We start from the raw sequence: 23,736 nt of genomic DNA, 5'->3' as shown, positions 1-23,736 counted from the left end.
GTGACCCCCAGGGCCCTCCTTCAAGGGGGCCCAGGGGCCAACTTCAAATTTTCAAATAGGAACATGTATTGAATCATACCTCATTCAATAGTACTTGAAAAACGAAACAACTTTTGTAGGAAACAATTTTCGATTTGGGCCACCGTTTTTAAATGGCCGCTAAAAGTGGGTCCTATATCAGATAAAACATCCAGTCCTTATAAATCCGAAATGGCTGAGAATAAAAAGATGAAACAAAACCTGAGATAGGAAAATGTCATACGGCGCATCACATGGTATTGTCGCGGTGACCCACAGGGCCCTCCTTCAAGGGAGCCCTGGGGCCAACTTCAAATTTTCAAATGGGAACATGTATTGAGTCATACCTTATTCAATAGTCCTTGAAATACGAAACAACTTTTGTAGGAAACAATTTTCGATTTGGGGCACCGTTTTCAAAATAGCCGCAAAAAGTCCTGTATCAGTTTGAAGTTGGCACCTGGGCCCCCTTCACGGAGTTTCCTGAGGGTCACCACAAAAACACCACTTGATATGCTTTATCATCATTTCTATCTCAGTTTTTGTTTCGTCTCTCTATTCTCACCCGTTTCTGATTTAGGCCTATACGCACTGGACGTTTTATCTGATACAGGACCCACTTTTTGCGGCCATTTTGAAAACGGTGGCCCAAATCGAAAATTGTTTCCTACAAAAGTTGTTTCGTTTTTCAAGTACTATTGAATGAGGTATGATTCAATACGTGTTCCCATTTGAAAATTTGAAGTTGGCCCCTGGGCCCCCTTGAAAGAGGGCCCTGGGGGTATCCACAACAACACCATGTGATGTGCCCTATGGCATTTTCCTATCTCAGTTTTTGTTTCATCTTTTTATTCTCAGCCGTTTCGGATTTATAAGCACTGGACGTTTTATCTGATATAGGACCCACTTTTTGCGGCCATTTAAAAACGGTGGCCCAAATCGAAAATTGTTTCCTACAAAAGTTGTTTCGTTTTTCAAGTACTATTGAATGAGGTATGATTCAATACGTGTTCCTATTGGAAAAATTGAAGTTGGCCCCTGGGCCCCCTTGAAGGAGGGCCCTGGGGGTCACCACAACAACACTATGTAATGCGCCCTATGACATTTTCCTATCTCAGTTTTTGTTTCATCTTTTTGTTCTCAGCCGTTTCGGATTTATAAGCACTGGGCGTTTTATCTGAAACACTCTGTATATATATATATATATATATATATATATATATATATATATATATATATATATATATATATATATATATATATATATATATATATATATATATATATATATATATATATAAAACTAGCACACAAGTGGAAATGCGTAGATAAGATGTTTTGCCTTTCCGTTTTAATTTTAAACACAGTTTCATCCACGTAAAAACAGTACGGCTTCAACTACGGATGGGAGAAACCGTTTTTATAAAAACCGGAAACCGCTTTCTATAAAAACCGAAATCCGAAAACCGACATTTCGGTTTTCTCCTAAACAGGTTCGGTTTTTCACCGAAACTAGTTTCGATTTTCTCCAAAACCCGGTTCGGTTTCTTACCAGCGTAGAGTTCTGTAGTTCTCCGGAAACCTCATCTGTTTACAACAAAAACAGTTTTGTTTTTAAACATATTGGTTTTTAAGCATATCGATTTCGGTTTGCACTTCATTTTTATGAGAATTTGCACATGTTTTTGATCTTCTTTCATATATGTTCTTGACGCATGCTACAATGCCGTAAAAGCAATATACCGAAACCGGTTTCGTTAAAAAGCCGAACCAGAGTTTGGGGAAAACTGAAACTGAATTCGGTGAAAAATTGAAATTTGTTTTGGAGAAAAGTGAAACCTGTTTTGGAGAATACCGAAACCAGTTTCGGTGAAAAAGTTTTTTTTTTTAATTTTCAGAAACCAGTTTCGGTTTTCCTACAACCCGGAAACCGAAAAACCGGTTTTTGTGTCCACCACTAGCTTTTACTTGTTTCACTTGGACACCTAAAACTGTCAAGTAGACAAACTTGTAAATTCCCCTATTAAGCCCAAATAGAAAGAGAGTGCTGCCACCAGTCCGAGTTCTTTTTTGATATGGATTTTTGCTGTATTTCCATTTTTTAAAATTTTTATGGTCATTTAATTGAGTTTTGTTATTGCTTTCTATATTCCATTAGTAAATACAGAGTAATTAAAATACAAATTATACTGTTTTTTCTCTGAAGCATACTCTCGGAATGTTTATTCTCACTTAGAATGTGTAAGTAGGTATATGTCTGACTTCTTTATTGAGTCACTGTTTATATCTTTGAACAATATTTTAGTTCAATAGAAATAAAAATTCAAGGATTAATTACAATTTTAGGCTATAACTCATTAACCATATCTCACTATGTATTGTCGCCCTGCTAGTGCCATAATGAACTTAATGAAGGAATATTTCAGTATAAGTTTCACTTTAATAAGTGGCATGCTTCTCATACATAATCGATTTTTAGCCTTATGTGAAGGAACTGTATTTTCTTGACTTTCTCGAAAATCATTCATAAAGCTTTGCACTTACCGCATCATTTTATTCAGCTCAATAAGATCTATGAATTGGTATAAAACTCGTCTTTGGACATATTTTCGTTAAAGACTAGTGACATTGTAGAATTTTAAATGAACTATTTAGTTCAAAGTGTACCTACATTACCTACATTTCAAACTTTTATAAACGTAGTATGTATATTGATAGGCCTATGCAAGTTAATTTTATGTACTTTATGAAAAGGCAAGGAATGGATGTCTCAGCTGCACCCACAGTCCGGTAATGTATCCATTTGTACTCTGGAAACCACATTTAGTAGCATTAAGTTCGATGGTTTAAAATAAGCTTGTGATAAAATAGAAATGTTATGTTCCTTCCCTAGGGAATTTCCTGAAACACGAAACACACTATAATAATTAGTACTATACTATACTATAATAAAATATACTACTACGTATACCGTACTGAATACTACAAGATAGATATAAACTAGAATTCATTAATGTTTATCCCATGCAAGAAATCTGAAGAATGAATGTGGTTCAAAATTCACATCAAACTGTACATCCACACATACTACAACGGTGTACTTAATGTTGAATGCTTAACGTGTATGCAGTGGCGTATTTAGGGGGGCTTCCAGGCTTAAGCCCCTCCGAAATCTTACTTACCATAGTAAAGTATATAAAATATCTTGCAGAATTTTTACATTTTCAGGCAAAGCCCCCCCCCCGAGAGTTATCAAAGCCCCCCGAAACAAAATCGTAAATACGCCACTGCGTGTATATTTTCTTTGTGCGTGGTTTCGGGTTCGATTCCTGGTATGAATATTAGTCTCGGATACGTACTTGAGTAAGATTTCCTTTTAACCGTAGGTTCCGTTTCATATAATCTCGATGCTGGAAAGGGAAATTATGCCAACGCAATCAACAGCTTCACGTCTTATGCAGTCTCGGCGATGAAAAAGAATTTTAAAATTATAAATAACCTATCCAATAACGGAAATTGAAAAACATATTTCGGGAAGAAATTCTCCAAAGGCTAGATAGAAGTTCCACCTTATCACTTTCTTTGTAGAACTGAATTGTTGGTCGCTGTTTTAGAATGTAATACCTTCCAGTAAAGAAGGTAGTCTAGAAAGGTAAACCATTAAATCTGTGTACGGTAATTTTCCTTAATTTGTGTAGAATTTGAATCGTGACATCTTCATTATGTGACTAACAGAAAAGGTTTTTTCATAGTTGAATATTGTTGCAGAAAGCCCATACGGTCTTGCAAATAAATCGAAAAACAAAGAATTTCTACTTCTCAAATTAACATACCTAATTTGAGTTTATTTTACGTATGTGGTACGGTCGTTATTGAAATGAATTTGCACTAACAACTTATTTACTGCTTCAGAATATTAACTTTTGCAGGTGACTGTAGCATAGAATTTGAAAGAATGTATTTTTAAAATTGTTTTTATAAAGTTACATGTTTTATTTAGTGGACATTATAGTCCAATTTTATAGTTTCAGACATTATCAGTAACACTTTTATCTCTCTTTACGAAACTATGTAAATCATCTTGAAATAAACAAACATTACTTGGTACTTACTGTAGACGATTTAAAACGAATCCCTCAATTTCCCTACTCAAAGTAACAGGCTTTTGTCCAATTTCTTGCATAAGTGCTGTCGTCGCTTTTGTTACTGATGGATACGTCCAAGGAGCTGGTACAATCTCAACAAGTGGTACATAATATGGTGGATTTACCTGCACATGAAAGTAAAACGTGAATCTTTACACTAACTTTTATCAAAGATTCTAACATCTGCTTTATTTTTGTAAATAAAATTAACTCAAGTATTTATTTTAAAAAAACAAACAGAATTTTGAAGGTTGAAATGAAATCTTTCGGTTAGTACCACTCGCTAAAAAAAAACACGGATGAGCAATGATTATGATATTATGGAGTAGATGAAATGAGAATCTGGGATAAACCAGAGAACTGGCGAATACGATTTAGGCTACCACAAACCGTTGGCATGGTTGAGGGTCAAACAATGTATGCCTCGTACTGGAAGTCAGTGCTGTACAGCGAATCACAAAATTATCTAACCCCTTAAGTGCTCTAATTCCATTACTTGGGGGTCCAGGTAATTTGCAGTTATGAGAACGCCTTGACAGATGCAACCCAACTTACACGTAACTTTTCTCGGAACTGACATTAGTTGGTAGCACTGAGTCATGTCTTTATGCAAGTAAAATTGTGAGTAGATGACGCACGAAACATTTCTCCATTCTGAGATGAATCGCTCTGGTTCAGAGTGCGTTGTTCAATGAACACCATACATTAATCTCAATATTGTTGTGTATGTAATGTATTACTTCATTATATACTGTATATTCAAAGAAATAAAAACTGATCACACATGAATCAGAAGATGCTTGAAAGTAGACGAAAATATCAAATTCAGAACAACTGCTGGCAGTGTTGAATTAGACTTTTGTACAAGGGGGGCAATAAAAATTTAAGGGGGGCTCTGTTCTAGACTGCAATAGAGCAGCAGAAATGTGTCGCAACAAAACTCGCGACTTGTTATTGTTTGGTCGGTTGCAATAACGAACATATTGCCATTTTTCCCTAACTAACGTTATAAAGTGTTTGTGTACGTCTGTATCTAATTTCCAAGTGTTTATTTAACTTCGACTTTATACGAGAACGCGGTTTGTTAACTAGTACAATTAGGTTGGGTAAAAGAAGAAACTAATTTTCTTTAGAAAAAGAATCTTTGATTTAAGACTTTTATTTTCGAAAAAATTAAACAGAAAAAAACAAATATTTCAGTGCATGTGTAAAACTATTCTAGGGGACGCATATATATTCTAGGGTACTCAGCCCCCTCCTGAACATGCCTGTATTCAACACTGACTGCTGGAAATAAGTTTGTAAATTACTGTCCCCATTGACAGACCTCCAATTCTCCTTATTCCAACATTTTTTTTTCTAGGGAAGACAAGATCTTGCTTGTCACACTGAGTATGCATTGACATTGAAATTGAAACATTCCAAGATTTGAACCCGGGTCTACCGAATAGAAGTTCAATCCGCTAACCACTCACCTACCGCACCATTTCATCTTCCATCCAAACTAATACCTAGTTAAAATTGTTTCATGGAAGAATATACACAAGATACTAATGCTTGTGTGAGTGTCACAATGACTTACTCGAGATTTCCTTGTTTAACTCAAAAATAAGTTATATAGACGTTCCTCAATGAGGAACATATCACGAAACGTTCTTCAAGTTAAGGCTACGTCATCGGTTTCAGGGATGGTCCCGATCTACATTACATTTATTCTTTACCATAACTTCTAATTTCCAAAGAAGAAAAGATCACAGAAATTATTTTTACATTCTTTGACTTGTATCAACACGTGTAGAAATAGACAGTTCTATGTTTATGTTCCATAACTAATAGTTTATTTTCTTATATTCATATGAGGAATTTGTGGCAAATTGAGCCGGTGGCACTAGCCGAGTGATCTCGGGCGCTCTGCTTCTGATCACGAGGCTCAATTCACTAGAGGTTCGAATTCCTCTGAAGAGCAAGATCGGAATTTTAACTGTCCTCGGTATTTCTGTGTTCGTGTCCCTGTAGTGTTTGGAAAACGTCGAAAGAACATGAGGTGCCAGTGGCGAGCAATACTACGGTTGGTGAAAAAAATTGTAAAAGCAGGAAACTCCCATTGCAGTTACCTGGGTTCAAATCCTGTAGTGGCAATATTAATTTTTCTGTATGTGAAGGCAATGTTTATGTAATTGGTATTGTAATTCTGTTATTCCTTTATTATTATTATTATTATTATTATTATTATTATTATTATTATTATTATTATTATTATTATTATTATTATTATTATTATTATTATTATTATTATTATTTAGAAGGAAAGAAAAATCACATAGTCGAAGCTATTCATAGGAACAGAAAAGATATACAGTATGCCAAATGTTTCTTAGGTTTACACATGAACGCAATAATATTATTACGTTTATGGATTTACAGATAGAATTTTCATTTTATGACAACAAGAAATGGAACATAAATATTTGTTAGCTGATAACAGTAATGCATTTTGTTTCGCCCTTCTTCTAGGTAGAAAGATGAGGTGACATCTTAAATAAGATCATTCTCGTGACTAGAGTTGTAAGTTCGATCACTATTTGTAATTTGTGCACAGCTACGAACAATTCCTAGGAACTCATTTTTGGCCATACTACACCAGTAAGGACGTGTTTAGTCCTTATGTATTCATCAATTCTTGTACAAACACGTTACGTTTCCAGACAGCACGAATCAAGATTGATACGGATGACAATTTTGTACTGTGGGTATTTCACCTATGAAAAAAGTTGTCTCAACTCTAAGACCCAGAGAAATTGAATATTTTTCATGTTAGTATACATCAGAAGTATCAATATTGCAAATTATAAAAATTTCTTAATTGCCTCAGCGGGAATCAAACCCGCGACACCAACATTATGAAACTAACGCTTAAGCCACTACTCTAAGAATCAATGTTCTACTTGAAGGAAAAACTGAATGTATAGTGAATCCAGTAATTACACACTTTACGATTCCAATGTAATAATGGTGAAACTTTCTGATTTCAGTCATAATAAAATAGTAAAGTATTATGCAGAAAGAATAGTCCAAAGAATTCAACTTTAAATTGACAACTAAAAAGACATACGAACACGCAAGGCCATGCAGAAAAAATTGGCCTTTAGAGTGCTTTGAACCCTTGACAGGCACAGTGCCTTGACGTGAGGGGAGCGCGGGGGTACGGCCCGGGCGCCCAAGTAAGGAAGCGCAATATTCGGGAGGAAAAAGAAAGGAAAACAGGAAAAAGTATTAAAGGTGCTCAAAATCAAGGAAAGGCAGGATTTATTTTTGAAAATTTTCTTACGCCAGTCATGGTGGCGCTTTGCGGCTTTTCTAGCGATCTCACTCATATATGGACAGGAATGAGCTGCTTCTGATAGCTACATGCAAAATTTCTGAGTGACAGATTCTTTTTTTTTTTTTTTTTTTTAAATAATAGCTAGCTGCTTTTAATTTTTCTTTTAGTCATAGGCGAGAGTAGCCCAAAATGAGGGATACTAGCTAGATTTTCTTCGCTTCTTGGATACCGCTTGAGGGAGCGACTCGGGCAGTTGCTCTGTGGGTACACAGCATGACAGGAATTGGTATTAGATTTTCTGATATCATAAAGGGTTGGGAGTAGTATGGATGAGAAAAAGGTTTGCCTACCTTACGAATCTTCAAATAATTTTTATGAATTTTACTTTGGTGCTATTTAGATAAACTTTAAGGGGGCACGGTGGGTCAGTGATAGAGCTCTTACTTCTGGTGCTTGGAGTCCCTGGTTGGATCCGCGATAAGTTTGTGGTGGACCACATCGTGTCCGTGAGTTTTCTCAGGGTATTTCGTTTCCTTTCACATTCTCATTCCAGCATTCTTTCATTATCAATAATTTGCCTTAATCCGTCTTCTTTGGCCTAAAGGCATAGGTGTGAGACGTTAAACTAAAAGAATTAATTTCATTTCGTCAGAGAAATTTTATAGAAGTCAGATGGAGTAGTAGTGGACAACTGTCTACAGAGTTGCTTGGGGTGGTTGAGTGATCTGCCCAAAAACAAGACATTATATATATATATATAAATCGAAGTAGAGTATGAAATCGAAATAAGAGGTTTTACCCCAGAGTTAATTCAGTTTATAATTGTAACTTACATCACCTGAATCTTTCAGTTCTAGCTGATTTTGTCGTTACTTTTTCTCTTCTTTTTATTTCATTATTACTCAAAGTGTTATACCAAGGAGTCGAGAAAGATGAGTTATTCCTCCAGCACTCTATGAAATCTTGATCTCTTTGACTTTTTTGAATTCTATACATCTCTTGTCATATTTAGAGACAAGATTCCTGGCAATACCTCTCGTATTATTTCCATGTGTTAACTCTAGTTCTTGGAAGGAAATTGTAAGAAGATGAAGAAGTAAGAGGGTAGGTATAGCAACAGTGATACGAAGATATGTGTAGAAGTAATGGATACAACGAAATCGCTCACATTGGGGACCGGGATGTGGATCATGCAATGTCATCATACTTTGGGATAACAGAAATCTTGTCCGCATATAGTGACAGACCATGAAGCTTCGTCCACATTGTTCCCTAGGCGCTGGACTATGATTTGATAACGGATATGGACATGTTTGAACTTACGGTTCGACAGCATCTGCTGCACGCTGGGCGGGCAAGACGCTCGACTGCAGCAGTTTTAATTGACCGAGAACCGCGAACATCTCTGGCTACAAAGATCGAGTAAGTACAACGGACAGCATATTGAGTGACAGTAGATCCTGCTTTTAGACAGATTCCGCTTAAACCTGTCCTATACGTTAGAAGCTACAAGTGATCGATACATTAGGCAAGTTTAGAGGTGAGTTATACCCTGCCTTCAGACAACTTCAAATGTCAAATCTCAAGCAGGATAATGCTATACATATCCTTCATAATCCTGGAATATATACAAGTTTTCTTCGAGAAAGGATGAATAGTATTGCTTTTCTGGTTTGTATGGCCCTTGGCATGTTTCCTATCGAAGGTGTGGGAATATAGTGTCTCAGCATGTTGTTCGTCACATCCTCCAGCTCCAGCAGCCAGTGTTAATGATTTACAGATTCGCTTGCAAACAGCGTCCAATGTGGCAAATGATTCCTTAAGAACACATTAAACGTTCTTTGGTTCGAGGACGTAGCATGTAGAGGCTCTGATTGCAGTACGTTAACGCTCGTGCCATATTATTTACTAACACTAGAAATCTTACACAATACTGAAATCGTAATAGCTTCATGCAATGCAATTTTTGTATAACTTTTATTCCACATGGGCACTGTATTTCTTGATGTAACTTTCATAAAGTTTTGTGTCACTTAGTTTATAATACATATGCAACATATATAAAGAGTTACTTACAGGATGTGCAACAATGGTTTGCTTGCTATGTGTGAGATTAGCTGTGAATTTGGATGGAATAAAAGTACTCGTTGAGCTTGATAGAACAACGTTGGAATCGGCAACTTTGTCTAAATCTTGAAAGACTTTCCTCTTCAATTCTAAATTTTCAGGGACACATTCCTGAACATGCTTGGCTCCTTTGACAGCTTCTGCTAAGGAAGAAGACCCTAAAAGAAGAATGATTCTCATAAGTAACAAAATAATATTAACAAGTTTGGAGGTTTCTTTTTTACACCGTTCAAGTAAAACTATTCAGTCTGTTTGAAGATTATTATCAATATGGAATTGTTCTGTATCTAAATAATAAAAAATATAATGTTATTAACGTTTAACAGAAAAATGTACAAAGATGGTACATATACCAATCGATAGACCTCATTGAGCTAAACAAAATGACATATGTCAGTGCAGAACCTCATGCGTAGTTTTCGAGAGAAATGATTTTTTGAAAACTTAAAAATTGATGGTGTGCACATCCCCGCCACTTACTAAACTGAAATTGATACTGAAATAAAAGTCCATTAAAGTCTTCATTATAATACTAGAAGAAGTACGTTGTATTGTTGTATTGTTACTACGTTGTATTGTTATTACATTGTATTGTTAATAATATATAGGCCCTATCTCAAAATTATGATTAATTCTTGAACTTCAATTTCCATTTAAATACTATGTTGCTCAAAGATAAGTCATATGTTAGTTGATAGATCACATATAGCTTAACAAAATTACATGCTCGAGCATATTTTCTGATGTGTAGTTTCTGAAAAAATCCACAAAAACAACCTCTTTGGCGCTAACAATTATGCCATTCGTTGCCACTAATAACTGAGCAGATGCTTTATTGCTATATTTATGAAACGTATATGTGAAAAATGCTCTATTGAACATCGAATCGTGTCTTGTTTTAGCAGGATACAGAAACTCCTAACATTGTTACACATACTCGTGATAATTACAACTTACTTCTTTAATGCCTTGCAACGTTTGGTTAAATTAATTAGAATTCTCCCAATGTTTTTGTATTATTTCCAAAGCTAGAAACCATGGATACAAATTTACAGAGTAATGTGAATTTCGAAATGTAGATAGTTAGAATTACATAATATCCACCGTTTTGATAAGTAAAATTACAAAAGTTTAGTTTAAAATACACTTATACAATTTAAAATCTCTCTGTGTGTGTATAGAAATACGACAACATAAATACATGAACAGTGTACTAAAAACACGAAATATATAGAATTTAAATGGCATTAACAAGAAAGAATAAGATATCACCACCTAGGAGATAGCATCTCAGGAAGAAAGGTTCTGTAACGAAACGTGCTGTTGCACATAACATATTCCGATTTTTTCTTCTGATAGCTAATTAATATATATATATATATATATATATATATATATATATATATATATATATATATATATATATATATATATATATATATGTGTGTGTGTGTGTGTGTGTGTGTGTGTGTGTGAAGCATGCGTAAATATATGTAATAATAATTCAAACTGTTAAACTAAAATATATCGTTAAAAAGTTTATTCTTTCATATTATTACATTTTGTAGAAAAACATGATTTTATTTAAATACATTTTCTCCTTATAAGATATAACACACTTTCAAACATTTAAATTATTTAAATAAAAGGTACGGGCCACCACATTAAACCTTCTCGCTCCAATACTTTAAACTAAATCATGTTACGCTGCAGTTAATAATGATGTATTTTCTTCTGAAATACGGACAAAATTAAACGGTGTTTTCGGAAAATTTCGACTTAAGGAAAACCCCCAAGATTAAATTTATCCCTTGTCGCTATTTACCTAAGGAGTAATAATTTATACGATATGATTCGGTTATTAGTGGAAAGTATATTTATGAAATATGAAGAAAATCGTATGAGTCGTTTTTGAGGAAAGTCCGAAAAACTATAACCACTCCCCATAGATTTTTCTCAGAGAGCGACTTATACCACAGTGTAGGGTTGTTAATGAAATATTAATATACATGAAATCTAAACTAAATCATTAGAGCACGTTTCCAGAAAATCACATTTTTTATTTTCACCCGTTAGTAAGCTCTGCCTTATCTTCGGGGTAGGAAGAAAATTCGGAAAGATACCCTGGAAAATCTTATTGGTGCAGATACGTTGAATTGTATGGCCTCTAGGTAGAGACCTGCACGGGCCGGGATTGGGTGGACCGACTCTGTTATTTCTTTGGGCCGGGCCGGGCTTGGGCGGGCCGACACTGATTTCTCTTCAGATCTGGCCGGCCGGGGCCGATTAATTGCAATTATTTAATAATTATTGACTTTCGTTAAACGATAATTGGAATAAAGCCAAACGTTGAAGAAGTGTGCCCATAAAAAATGTTACAAAGAATGCAATAGCTATTTATAGTTTGTGTTGCTTAGCAGCTCTGACTTTGACGTTCACTGAACCCAAAATATGACAAGAAGGGGTGGGAAAGTTTTGCCTGTCGCTAAACAATATCGCCATCTTCACTTTATGCTAAAAATCAATTAAGTTTGATTTTTGTTACAGGAAATGGAGTTTTTGTTCTCTCGATGACAGCAAAGTTCTAGGAGGCAATGGTACCATTCGGGAGGCAAGCGTCAGGTTGTGAACCAGAGTTTAGATGTTTCTGAGGGTTAGGTCAAGTTTAATACTAAATTTTGAGAAAGATTGGAGTTCGAGCTAATTTTTTAAAAAAATTATCGGGCCGGGCCGGGCTCGGCCGAAAATCTCCAAAACTTTTCGGGCCAACGCTGGGCCGGGCCTAGGTACACTCATGTCCAAAATGATTGTCGCATATCTATAATTGTCTTCTTGTAAGAATACAATTTGATAATGATTTTGCAGGGTACTTTTAATACTGATACTATTTGTATAATCGACAAATGCATGTTTGTGCTAAATTTCATAGGAAAAGAATTGTAAATACAAAAATTAGAATGAGTAAAACAAAATTATGCTAAATGGACAAGAAAGTTTTGTTTTCGTTTTATTGTTCTTATTTACTGCTCTTTTGACATGAAATCTGCCATATACATGTCTTTACCAAGTATACACATACTAACATTATAAGAGATACCGGACGAATTCGTTATCAAATTATATTCCTACAACAACATATTTATAGACAATATTTTTGGACATGAGTGTACATTCGGGCTGGATTGGGCTCGGGCCGGAAAATTCTCGCCATCTCTAGGTTAGTGAACACAATTACATCGAGACGAGCGGACGAATGGGCGAAAACCGGACAAATCCAAAAATATCACTTTTTCAGTTTGTAGAAGTCATGAAAGTATAAATCTCGTTGAATTCTCGAATTCGATTTTTTCACAATCACTACTTTTTCATTCCTATCGTCACTCAAAAGTAAAAACTTAGCTTCATTATGCAAATATAACTACAAAGTTTAACATTAAGAAGTAAAACAATAAAGTTTTTTTTTCAATTTGTTGTGGAGATGTTTTATGATTTAGTGTGTTTTTCATTTGACAGTTAACAACTCAATCTACATCATCTTGGTACAGCTTTACTCGTTACAATTTACAGGTGTGCAGGACATTTTTCAAACCAAGAAAGTACTCAAATATTTGTTAGTTTCTGATATAGACGATTTTTTTTATCCTGAAGTAGGTGTTTCTCGGTGTAGATTACGTCATCATGAAATGTTTTTTTGACATATTCTCAACCCTTAATCCTCTTTGTTTACCATATTTTTACTAAAAATATTCGTAGATAAGATTCGAACCACCGATCTTGGGTTTTATAATTTTCATATTTTCCACGCAGTTTACAGTTCGACCATTCTTTGTTTGCTAGTTAATGTAGATGGACAGTGAGTGAAATGTGCAATGCGCGTTTCCTAACGCTATTTTTAAAGGTTTACTTCATATCTATGTAATTCCATATAATGATACTATTCTTACGATAGTGAAGATATCGAGTCATAACAGAAAAGCAATGTTAAAGAATTTATGAAAAATGTTAAAATGTTAAGGTTGAACGATCCCAGGATTGAAAATTTTCTTTAGAATTCAATAAGAACGTGCATTGTATTAAATTTTTCGACGTAAAGAAAATATGATGTAGATACATCAGTTTGAGAAAATTAAACAAATAAAGATAGCCATAAGTTAAACATGAATGCAATTGTGGACCTTACCCTACTAGCAGAGACAACTTGCACACAGCTTGCTGAAAGCTTGAATTGCAAGTCGGCCAAGTTTGCATCCAGCTTTAGGAAAACGTACGGACACAGGTTGGATGCCGCAAGCTGGATTCCAGTAACGAAGTTACATGGGAGCAACCTTGTATTCAGTGTTCCATTCAAGCTTGACGCAAGCGTTTTACAAGTCAAGTCAAATCACTATCCAATGAACGACCAGTCATGCTATGACTTTCTGCGAAGGGTCTCAGGCATCGCTTGCAAGTACAACAAAAGACAGACTGTATGAAAGCATGCGTTTCAAGTGCAAACGTAGAGAGCCAAAAGTCAAGCATGATCAACTGGCTGAAAGCTTTCTTGCTGCTAGGGTAGTTTAATATTCGAATAGTTCAGAAAAGAAGAGAAACGAGAAGCAAAGATGCAAAATTTCTTATTTGTTGTTTTCGGCGTTCGTGGGATCGTTATTAAGTGCGAAGTGACGTAAATATACATAAATAGGTAAAAGGTAGAATTGTTATGAAATTCTAGAAGAGAGTTCCGATAGCACCCACACTCACGGTATTTATTCACAACAAGGTCCAGACTCTCCACGCGCAAGAGGTAGGAGAAATAAACAAATTGTTATATTTTTAAATAAAGGTTCATAATTTTAAAAGTTCTTCTTATTGTGTTTGTATGCTCCTTTTGAATACTAATTACAGAGTTACTTGCTGAAATATTTAAGAAAAAATAAATCACAGCAGTCTTACTTGTTTTTCCTTTTTTTTTAAAAAAAAAAAAATATTGTTTTAAGCAAGGATGTCATAAAATAGAGGATCTGCCTATACAACAAAATCGTAAAGCTATACGTCACAGTTTTGCCACCCCTACTGCGTCCGCTTTGCTCAATAAGATCGCAATATTTTGAGCCAACATTCGTGGCGGAAACGAGAGTAGCCAATCAGACGTGCCGATACTCGGTTGTTTCTTGGTTTCAGTGAGTTAATAGAATGAAGGTGCATATGAGCAGATCCTCTATTTTATAACATCCTTGGTTTTAAGAGTGCAGTTAAAAAAAGGAAGTAAAATGGTAACTCACATTATGCGCAGATTTTGTTTTATTTTCTGCTATAGTATATTCTCACATAAGGTAACTTTATGAAGGTTGTAATACTGGCACAGCAAGTAATGTGATTTTACTTTGATCCTTGAAATCGCGTTTGGAGGTCTTAAATATCATTGGAACTGTCACCAATCTACTTCGCAACCCGCCGAAAACTATGGATACGACACTAATCTCATTCATTTTACACATTTTATCTTTATATCCTCCTCAACCCCGTGTTGTTGGGGCTGAACTTGGACTTAAACGGCTTCGGGAAAGTCACTATTATTTTCAGTGACCACGAAAACGATGGGTTCTAATATTAGCTGTTTTAAATTATTTTACATATCACACCCAGCCCAACCCCATGTCTTACCTCACAATATCTTTTCCAGATTGTAAGTCATATGTCCAGCAAGTGCAAGTTTGATTGAAAAATATATAGTTATAAATTAAAAGTCCGAATTATAGAAAATGATTTTTTAAACATTTACCTTCAATGAGTGATAATTGTTCATCTGCATTCATTTGACCTCGAAGCGTGCCATTTCTTTCCAATGCTTTTAGTTGGTTTCCAACGTCTTCCAAAGCTTTCTTCACTTGATCCTTCTCTATGTCGTACACTGACACATTGTACCCTGCAGCTGCAAATAGCATCGCCCAGCTTCTTCCAATGAGACCACTAAAAAAAGTAAGTTTGTAAGTTTTGCACTGTAATTCCCGAAACCTTTCCACTTAAATTTCAAAGTGGTAAAACAGGAAGAAGATAAGAAACTAAGTAGCACCACACGGTTCTGATATAACAATATACTTTTGTTATTTTTGTTTTAGTCCTGATTCTAACATTATATTATCTTATTGAGCCACAATGAATAAACTAAATTGACATAATGCAAAATGTTTATTTTATACTTTCTTATTATAAACTTTGTGATCCTTAAAAAGTAGTTGTCATTATGTCTAACCTTTCTTCTGTTTCTATCGTAACATATGTATAGGTCGTCTTGGTGATTTTTAGGAAAATATATACAACAAAACATACATTGATTTTTAACAAGATATATTTCCTTTTTTCTTCTTCCTTTTAACCTAGTTGGCTAGTGCATATTTATAGAAAAGATCACACATTTCGCGCAAAGAATACAATTAAAAATACAACATATCCTTGTATTATGGCGCGCGAACATATGGACTTTCTTTTATTTGTTTTACAAATAAAAGAAAATAATCCTAGACCGTTAAGATACCTACACTAATCGTCAGTACTTTTCGGACATTTCTCGTATATAAAAAAATCACATTTCATAATTACTCATATACATCATATTTCACTTACATATCATTATTAATACCTCATTTTACATTAATCTTATAATCATTTATATATTTATATTTTTATAATATAACGTCGATAAGGGATTCCGAATTATAAACCTATATTAAGTCCATTCAGGGCCATAAAATGTTTATTAACAAATTTAAATCATTTATCCAAATTGAGAAGTATTTTATAAATTATTTCAATTATCTTTTGGTTTGATACCTAAAATCATTATGCTATTTATTCTTATAATTTGTTTTCATCATGTCTAAATAAGAAATAATCATATCACAAATATATTCAAATGAAATCACATTAAGATTAAATTATTATTAAACGCAAAAACAACATTCAACATTGGGAAATACAATCGATATAGATAGATAAATTATTGGGTTAAATATAAGTTTAGAGATAAAATAACAAAAACTAGAACACAATAAGTTGGAATATATAAAAATAAGATTCTTCGTTTTCTCTATTGAGATTAGTTTAAATTGCGATGATCCATAGTTTCAATTAAATCGCATTGTATCCCGCAATCTTGCGTGCTTTGTTGTCTATTAAATGTTGTTGGCACACTTTGATCTCTATTACCATAATTTCTGCCACCTACGAATCGATTCTGAAAAGCCATACGAGTATTATTATTTCTGTTGTGATTCCGGCTATTTCTGAAATTCCAATTACCATTTCTACGATTAGATTGCATCATATTACCGGTAGCATTTCTACTATTTGTTCTATTGTTCGAATGATTGTTATTATTACTATTTCCATGTTGTACGTTAAGATTGTGAACAGAGGCATAATTAATATGACTACGGCCAAAACTACCCTGTCCTCTGTCACTATTTTGCATTAAAACTGACTTTCGAAATTTTGTACAAGCATAATTAAATGATTAAAGTTAATACACTGTGCTGATATTAACATTTGCTGTAATCTAAAAGGCAATAGAATACTATTGAAGCAATTATTCTGGTCTCAGGATGATTAGGATTGAGAGATTTTAATTCGTTATAGGTTGAAATTACAAATTCGGTGACAATAACGTTGACCGACGAGTGTACCGCATTAAAAAGTTGGAAATTCGGTATGCCCATACAAAAGTATGCCCCTCCTCACACACAAAGAATATCGAACGAACAAAATGATCATGTTGGACAATGTTCTTGGGTGCAGTGTGTGTTCCCACCTCTCGCCAGATGAGAATACCCCCAGAATCACTACTCAGACTGAACCTGACCTCATATGAATAGAGAATGCAAACTAGTTCTCCTCGGCCGTCGGCCCAATGTCTATGTTCATGGTATCAGCGGAAACTGCGCCTTTATAGTTCGTGTCAACGAAATACAACGTAATGGCAGTCGAGCAAAGAGACCATACACCACTCCCAAAATGAAAATGAAATTAAATCTTTCAGTTTAAAGTCTCACGATTATGTCCGTTAGGCTAATGGAGACAATGGGAGAATTGGTGGAATGAGATTGTGGGAGGAAACGGAGATACCCCGAGAAACCCACTGACACGATGTTATCTATCACAAACTTAGTTGGCCGGGGACCGAACCAGGGACCCCACGCACCACAGGTAAGCGCTCTACCACTGACAATGTGAGTCACCGTGTCACCCGACACCACTCTTACGCAGTCGACGTGATGAAATTGCATTTGTACATTTGGGCAGGCAATTTTTTGTTTATTGAGAAACAAAAGTGTGAGATATTGTCGTATCTAATTTAAGCGTCAGTCTCCCCTCCCCCTCATTGGTGCTAGGATGGTCTCAATGATTGGTGCTAGAATGGTCTCAATGATTCATGCATCATTTGTTCACATTTGTACGTTCAAAATATTCGCTTGTGCACAGAAGGAAGTTTGAGTATTACTGTAGCGTATGAAATTTAGGCGCGTGCTCCCTCCCATGCCGATTCACGTCAAAGTGATTTCAATCGTAGTGCACACTTTGTACTCAAAATCTTCGTTTGTGCACAAAAGGAAGTGTGAGATATTGGCGATCTAATTTTAGGGGCCAGCTTCCCGCCACTGCCGATTGGCGCCAAAATTGTCTCAGTCGTAATTTCATGTTTATGGATGCGAGAGTTTCTTTTGCGTATATACAAAAGAATTGTGAGATTTTGGCGTTTTGCACAAGTTGCCTTAAACCCACAGATTCGCACCAAAATTATTTGGTTATGTTTTTGGCTCTTAGGTTTAGCCTAAAAGAACTAGGATGATTGAAATCAATCTTACAGAATCCGTAACTCTTCGGCCTATATATTAAAAATTAAAAATATAAACTTATCTATTTACATAAATATATAAAGAGAAACAGAGGACATGCTCTATACAATTTGTTATAATGCAATAAAACTTGCAGAATTTGCTCTCTATGAGGCTTTGAAAAATGAAATAAGTTTCTAATTTTTTCTTTCCTTATTTGGCGGGAGCAGAGGGGAATATACTTCCTCATGTAATCCCATGGTTCTGTTTTTGGGTCTAGCATAGAAGGATTGAGACGATTGGAACCAAACTTGCAGGATCGATAATTTCTCAGACACAATACTAAAAATGAAAGAATAATAATAAACTTATCTATTTACATATACAAGTAGGAACAGGGTGCATACTCCATAACATTTTTCACTTGGAACAAATTTTGCAGAATTTACTCTCCACGATGCACTGAAATATAACATATTTTAATTTTTCTTCCTTATCTTTTTTGCGAGAGTATATTCCCCCATGTATTGCCATGGTTATTCTACTCGGACAAATATTATGGATTATGTCCCCCTTGTTTATGTAAATAAATAAGTTTATTATTATTATTATTATTATTATTATTATTATTATTATTATTATTATTATTATTATTATTATTATTATTAGATTGTTTTTAGTTATAGGCGAGGAACTATGGATCACACAAATTTCGTTCCAATCATTTCAGTTGATTTGATTTTGGGTCCGGCAGCAAGGCTATATGAGATGAGGACCTACTGATTAACGTGGAATCCGAACCACATGAGCTCCCGCCGAGAATCGAATCCGGGTCTTCCACGCCAAAGGCGCGTATGCTAACCGCTTAGCCACGAGGGAGCTCCCAATCGTTTCAGTCTTATGCTAGACCTAAGAGACGAAATATGGCATTGTGGGCAAATATGCCCCTTCTGCTCCCACCAAATAGGGAAAGAAAACTTGAAGAATTATTTTATTTTTCAGAGTGTCATGAAGAGTAAATTCTGCAAGTTTTGTTTCATTTCGACAATTCTTTTAGAATGTGCACCCTGCTCCCCTTTGTATATGTGAATAACTTTATTATTATTATTATTGTTAATCGTAGGCCAAAGAACTATAAGTTTTGTTCCAATCGTCCCATTTCTTCTAAGCTAAACTCAAGAGCTAACCGGAACCATTTCTGCGCTAATTGGTGGGTTTTAAGGGCTGGCGCCCAGAAGAAATATGCAAAAACCTCACACTTCTTTTTGTACACAAACGAGAATTTTTCGTAGACGAACAATATCCTAAAGATTGAGATCATTTTGGTGCTGATCGGTGTAGGTAGTTGGCCAAGCGCCTAAAGTAGATGAGCCAATATCTCACATTTCCCTTTGTGCACAAACGATGTACTAACGATTGAAACTATTTTGCCGACAATCGATCGTATTGGGTGACTGGTGCCTAAACTAGACACGCTAATATCTCACACTTCCTTTAATGCACAAATAAGAATTCTGTGTGTATAAACGATGCACTAACGGTTGAATCTTTTTTGTGCCAATCGGTGTGGGTGGGGCTTTCGTTTAGTGAGGTCTCCAAATTAATTTCTTAATATCTTAAAATTACTTTGTACTTAAATAATACATAAACGTTTGCAATTCTTTCGGTGAAATCTGGAAGAGGTAGAGGCTGTCTAAACGGACGTCTAAAAATAAATTTAGTACATAAATTCTACACTGCATAAGCCCAAAATGCAGAAGATATAATCTTTAGGTGCACAAGTCCTAACTTGCAGAAGACCTAAAATTTAGAACTTGTGATCATATTTTTTAAAACTTGTATACGTACTTTAGGACTTAGGCACGCTACTCCCTCTTCACTGTTCATTTGTCTGTCGGTCTGTTTCACGATAAGCCTTTTAAATTACACGTACAAACCAAATTAACAGTATAAACTAGTTACAAATTACACAATTTTGATAAATCACTTTTTATAAGATATCCCCATTGGTTGCGGTTAAAATCCGCCAAAGATGAACGAGTAAGTTCCCGTAAATTTCCTTATTTAAATAATATAAGAAAATAATCTTCTTAAAAAAATATTTCTTTATCGTTATATTGTTCACCGTTGAAGCTTAACATTATTGTGCAGTAGCGAGATCGTGTGCCAATGGACTCTGATATTACAGTGACCAAAGTACTCACAGCAAGGATTGAACCAAGAAATACGTATAACAAAAGCTAATATACCAGTCACGGTACAAGTGAATCCATTCGCATCATTTGGTACATCAATTAAATCAAATTCAGAAAATGTTTAATGTAGAATTTCTTAATATTAACACCCTAATCTATTTTGCACTTACCTTCCAATGACAGCAATTTTTTCATTTTTTAAGCCCTTATTTGATGCCATGATTGTTTCAATTTAATTATTTGTTGAGAGCTCGAAGTTTGAACAAACGTTCGTTCTGTTACTGAAAAGACGACTATCCTCACGTTAATAATATGTTCTGAAGTATGGCGCATGCGTATCTAAATTATAAACAACTTCGTGTTGCCAAGATTGAACACAGAATTGCTTATATGTGTGCGTTATCTATAGTACCATTGGTATCTTACTTTATATAATTCCTCTTTTAACATCGATACTGAGACAAATTAATGCGAGATTCGAACCACACAAACTTCACTAGGAATTAAACTCTACTAGGTAGGTCTTGTATACAAAAGATATTAGTACTAACAGTTTAACATGAATGGGACCAGTATATCAGAGAAGGAACCGTGTCCCTAAAATTCTAAGAAATAACTAAAAATAAAGAATGTGTATATAATAATTTATTAAAATGGGTGTATCGAGTTACAAATGTATAGGCTACTTTCGAGTGGTAATAATAGTAAAGAAATTCGCGAGATCGTAATTAAGTAAATGTTTGTGCATTCCTCCTGATGTATGTTAGGGAACACACCGTTCACAATTTTAAACTTCAGATTTCTTTTTGAAATCCTCCAGGGGTATATTTTTCTTTTACTGAATTTTCGTTCTATTCCAAAAATAAGGATAGTTTATTGAAAAATGAAGTAGCTCTAACAATTTTGTTTATACTCCAAAAACCAACTTTTCGATACAGCTCTACATTATGAAAAAAAAAAAAAAGAACTTCTTTTGAAAAAATCCAGAAGGAGGACACTTTTTCTAACCAGGAATATGAAAGAGAAGATGAACTTTTTGAAGAATTTTTTCAAGCATAGTTCAAGCGATTTTCTTCACATCTCGCTACTAGGCCTACCAATATAGAAATCAATTTTTAAATTTAAGATTACTTTGTATAATATTATATGATTTTAAAATACAGTACATTTTAATAATAATTTCAATCGTACTATGATTCTACAGATCTTTATATAATAATTTCATTTTATCTTAAACCCAAGTTCGATTCCCGGCTGGAGCTCATGTTGTTCGGAACCCACGTTAAGTTGGTCCACGTTTCATATAGCCTCGCTGCTGAAAAGGACGCTAAACTGAAAATCAAATCAAAGTCAACTTACTTTATCTTAAAAATTTAAAAGTGTACATCACGTGATATAGTATAGAAATGCTGCATTCCCTAATTGTTAGTTGTTTTTTTTTTTTTTTTTTTTTTTTTTTTTTGAAGGGAAATGCAAGACAGAAAAAAAAGTAATGTCTCTGAAAAGGGAATATTCCTTTTAGACTTTTAACAACCTGGCCCAGTATCTCCAAGACCGAAGGAGTAGGAGATCAGAAGCTCGACCAAGGACATAATACTAATCATTACTCTTTTCGATATTCGGGAGTTTCGCAATCATTTCGAAGTGCCAGACCATCAATACCTAGTTTTATTTCAATATTTTGAGATCCCGGAAGAGGACAATTAGATACTCCATAACGCATCGATTGCACAGCGTTTGATGCATACACTTTTTCGCTGCAATATGGTTCTTACCCTTGCTCATTCGAACTATTTGTCGGAAATAGCTTCTGGAACTTCAAGATGAAGCTCAAACGTAAGGGCAATCGAATGTTGAGGAGACCCATCATCAATCACATCGCTTATAACGATCCAAACCCACTTTCACACTGCTTTCAAACGTGGAAAAACTATCCCTAGTAGCAAAGACAACTTGCAAACCGCTTGCTGTAAGCTTCAATTGCAAGTCAGTCAAGCTTGCATCCAGTTTGATTGGAAAACGTACAAGCATGCCGCAAGCTGGATTCCAGTAACGAAGTTACATGAGGGAAACCTTGCATTCTGTGTTCCTTTCAAGCTTGAACCAAGCGTTTTACAAGTGGTCAAGTTAATAACCAATGAATATCCAGTGATGCTATGACGCTCTGAGAAGGGTCTAAAGCATCGCTTTGCAAGTACAACAAAAGGCAAACTGTATAAAAGCATGCAATTCAAGTGCAAGCGTAGAAAGCCAAAAGCCAAGCACACGCCAATTGGCCGAAAGCTTTCTTGCTACTAGGGATAGGAGTTGTATATTGATTCTTGTTGTTGAAGACTAGCGTCCCTTTTCAGTACCGAGGTTGTGGACGTAAGAGTTTACGGTTGAATTCGAATCATCGTAATGCGTTCAATGCTCTCCCACCAAGAATCGAATCTAGGACTACGAGCATCAAAGGCGCCATATGGAAGATTGGGGTGAAATTTAATGAAATTTGCGCTTTGTTACGTACATATAGGTTTAGCCTCGTAACGTTTTGGAAACATCTCCTAAATCTATATATATAAAAGAGAACGTACAATTTTTTGTCCGCTCATCACGCTAATACGGCTGAACCAATTTCTTTCATTTTTGGGGGGTTATTAGGATTTGGACCCTAGATGGTTTTTATCATATCACTTTAATTTTTAATTACCAGTGTCTTGAGATAATTGACCATTCAGGTGTCCATAACGTACAAATCCTTTGTTATTAGTTCATCATAGGTAAAAATAAACGTATTTATATGCAACCCGCATGACCGTGTCACTCGGCGGGTTAACATAAATGACAGGCGATATACAGCGGAAAATAGCTTGAATCTTCTGTTTAAAATTTTTTAATTGATTTGCTTATTTTTACAGACACTTTTACAATATGCCAGCACCGGGATGACCGCAGCGAAGCGGGGCGGGTTAACATAAATGACAGGCGATATAATGTTAAGATTTACTGCAATCTTCTATGGTTTTTATCATATCACTTGTTATCTATAATCAAAAAAGGCCATATATGATTACTTTGTGTGTTCTACTTAGGAAGTATCTGAATGCTGCTAATGGCATGAATTTCTTAAGCTGGTC

General features: G+C 35.0%; 1 protein-coding gene across 1 annotated transcript in view; it reads right to left on the bottom strand.

The window, feature by feature from the left end:
- Positions 1–20,945, bottom strand: part of LOC145693019 (lambda-crystallin homolog) — a 44,330-nt gene extending 23,385 nt beyond the window's left edge. Inside the window, exons 1-4 of the mRNA XM_081768680.1 lie at positions 20,788–20,945; positions 15,374–15,561; positions 9,562–9,770; positions 4,131–4,288 (exon numbers count right to left, since the gene is read on the bottom strand). Coding sequence (XP_081624806.1) covers positions 4,131–4,288; positions 9,562–9,770; positions 15,374–15,561; positions 20,788–20,837 — 605 coding nt within the window. The 5' untranslated portion in view covers positions 20,838–20,945. The remainder of the gene's footprint in view (positions 1–4,130; positions 4,289–9,561; positions 9,771–15,373; positions 15,562–20,787) is intronic.
- Between the last annotated feature and the right edge of the window lie 2,791 nt (positions 20,946–23,736).

Source organism: Thermobia domestica, chromosome 1, assembly GCF_964235325.1.
Source record: "Thermobia domestica chromosome 1, izTheDome1.hap1.1, whole genome shotgun sequence".
NCBI classification, from domain to species: Eukaryota; Metazoa; Arthropoda; class Insecta; order Zygentoma; family Lepismatidae; genus Thermobia; species Thermobia domestica.
The sequence above is the reverse complement of the archived record's forward strand: the minus strand, read 5'-3'. Positions and strand labels throughout refer to the sequence as shown.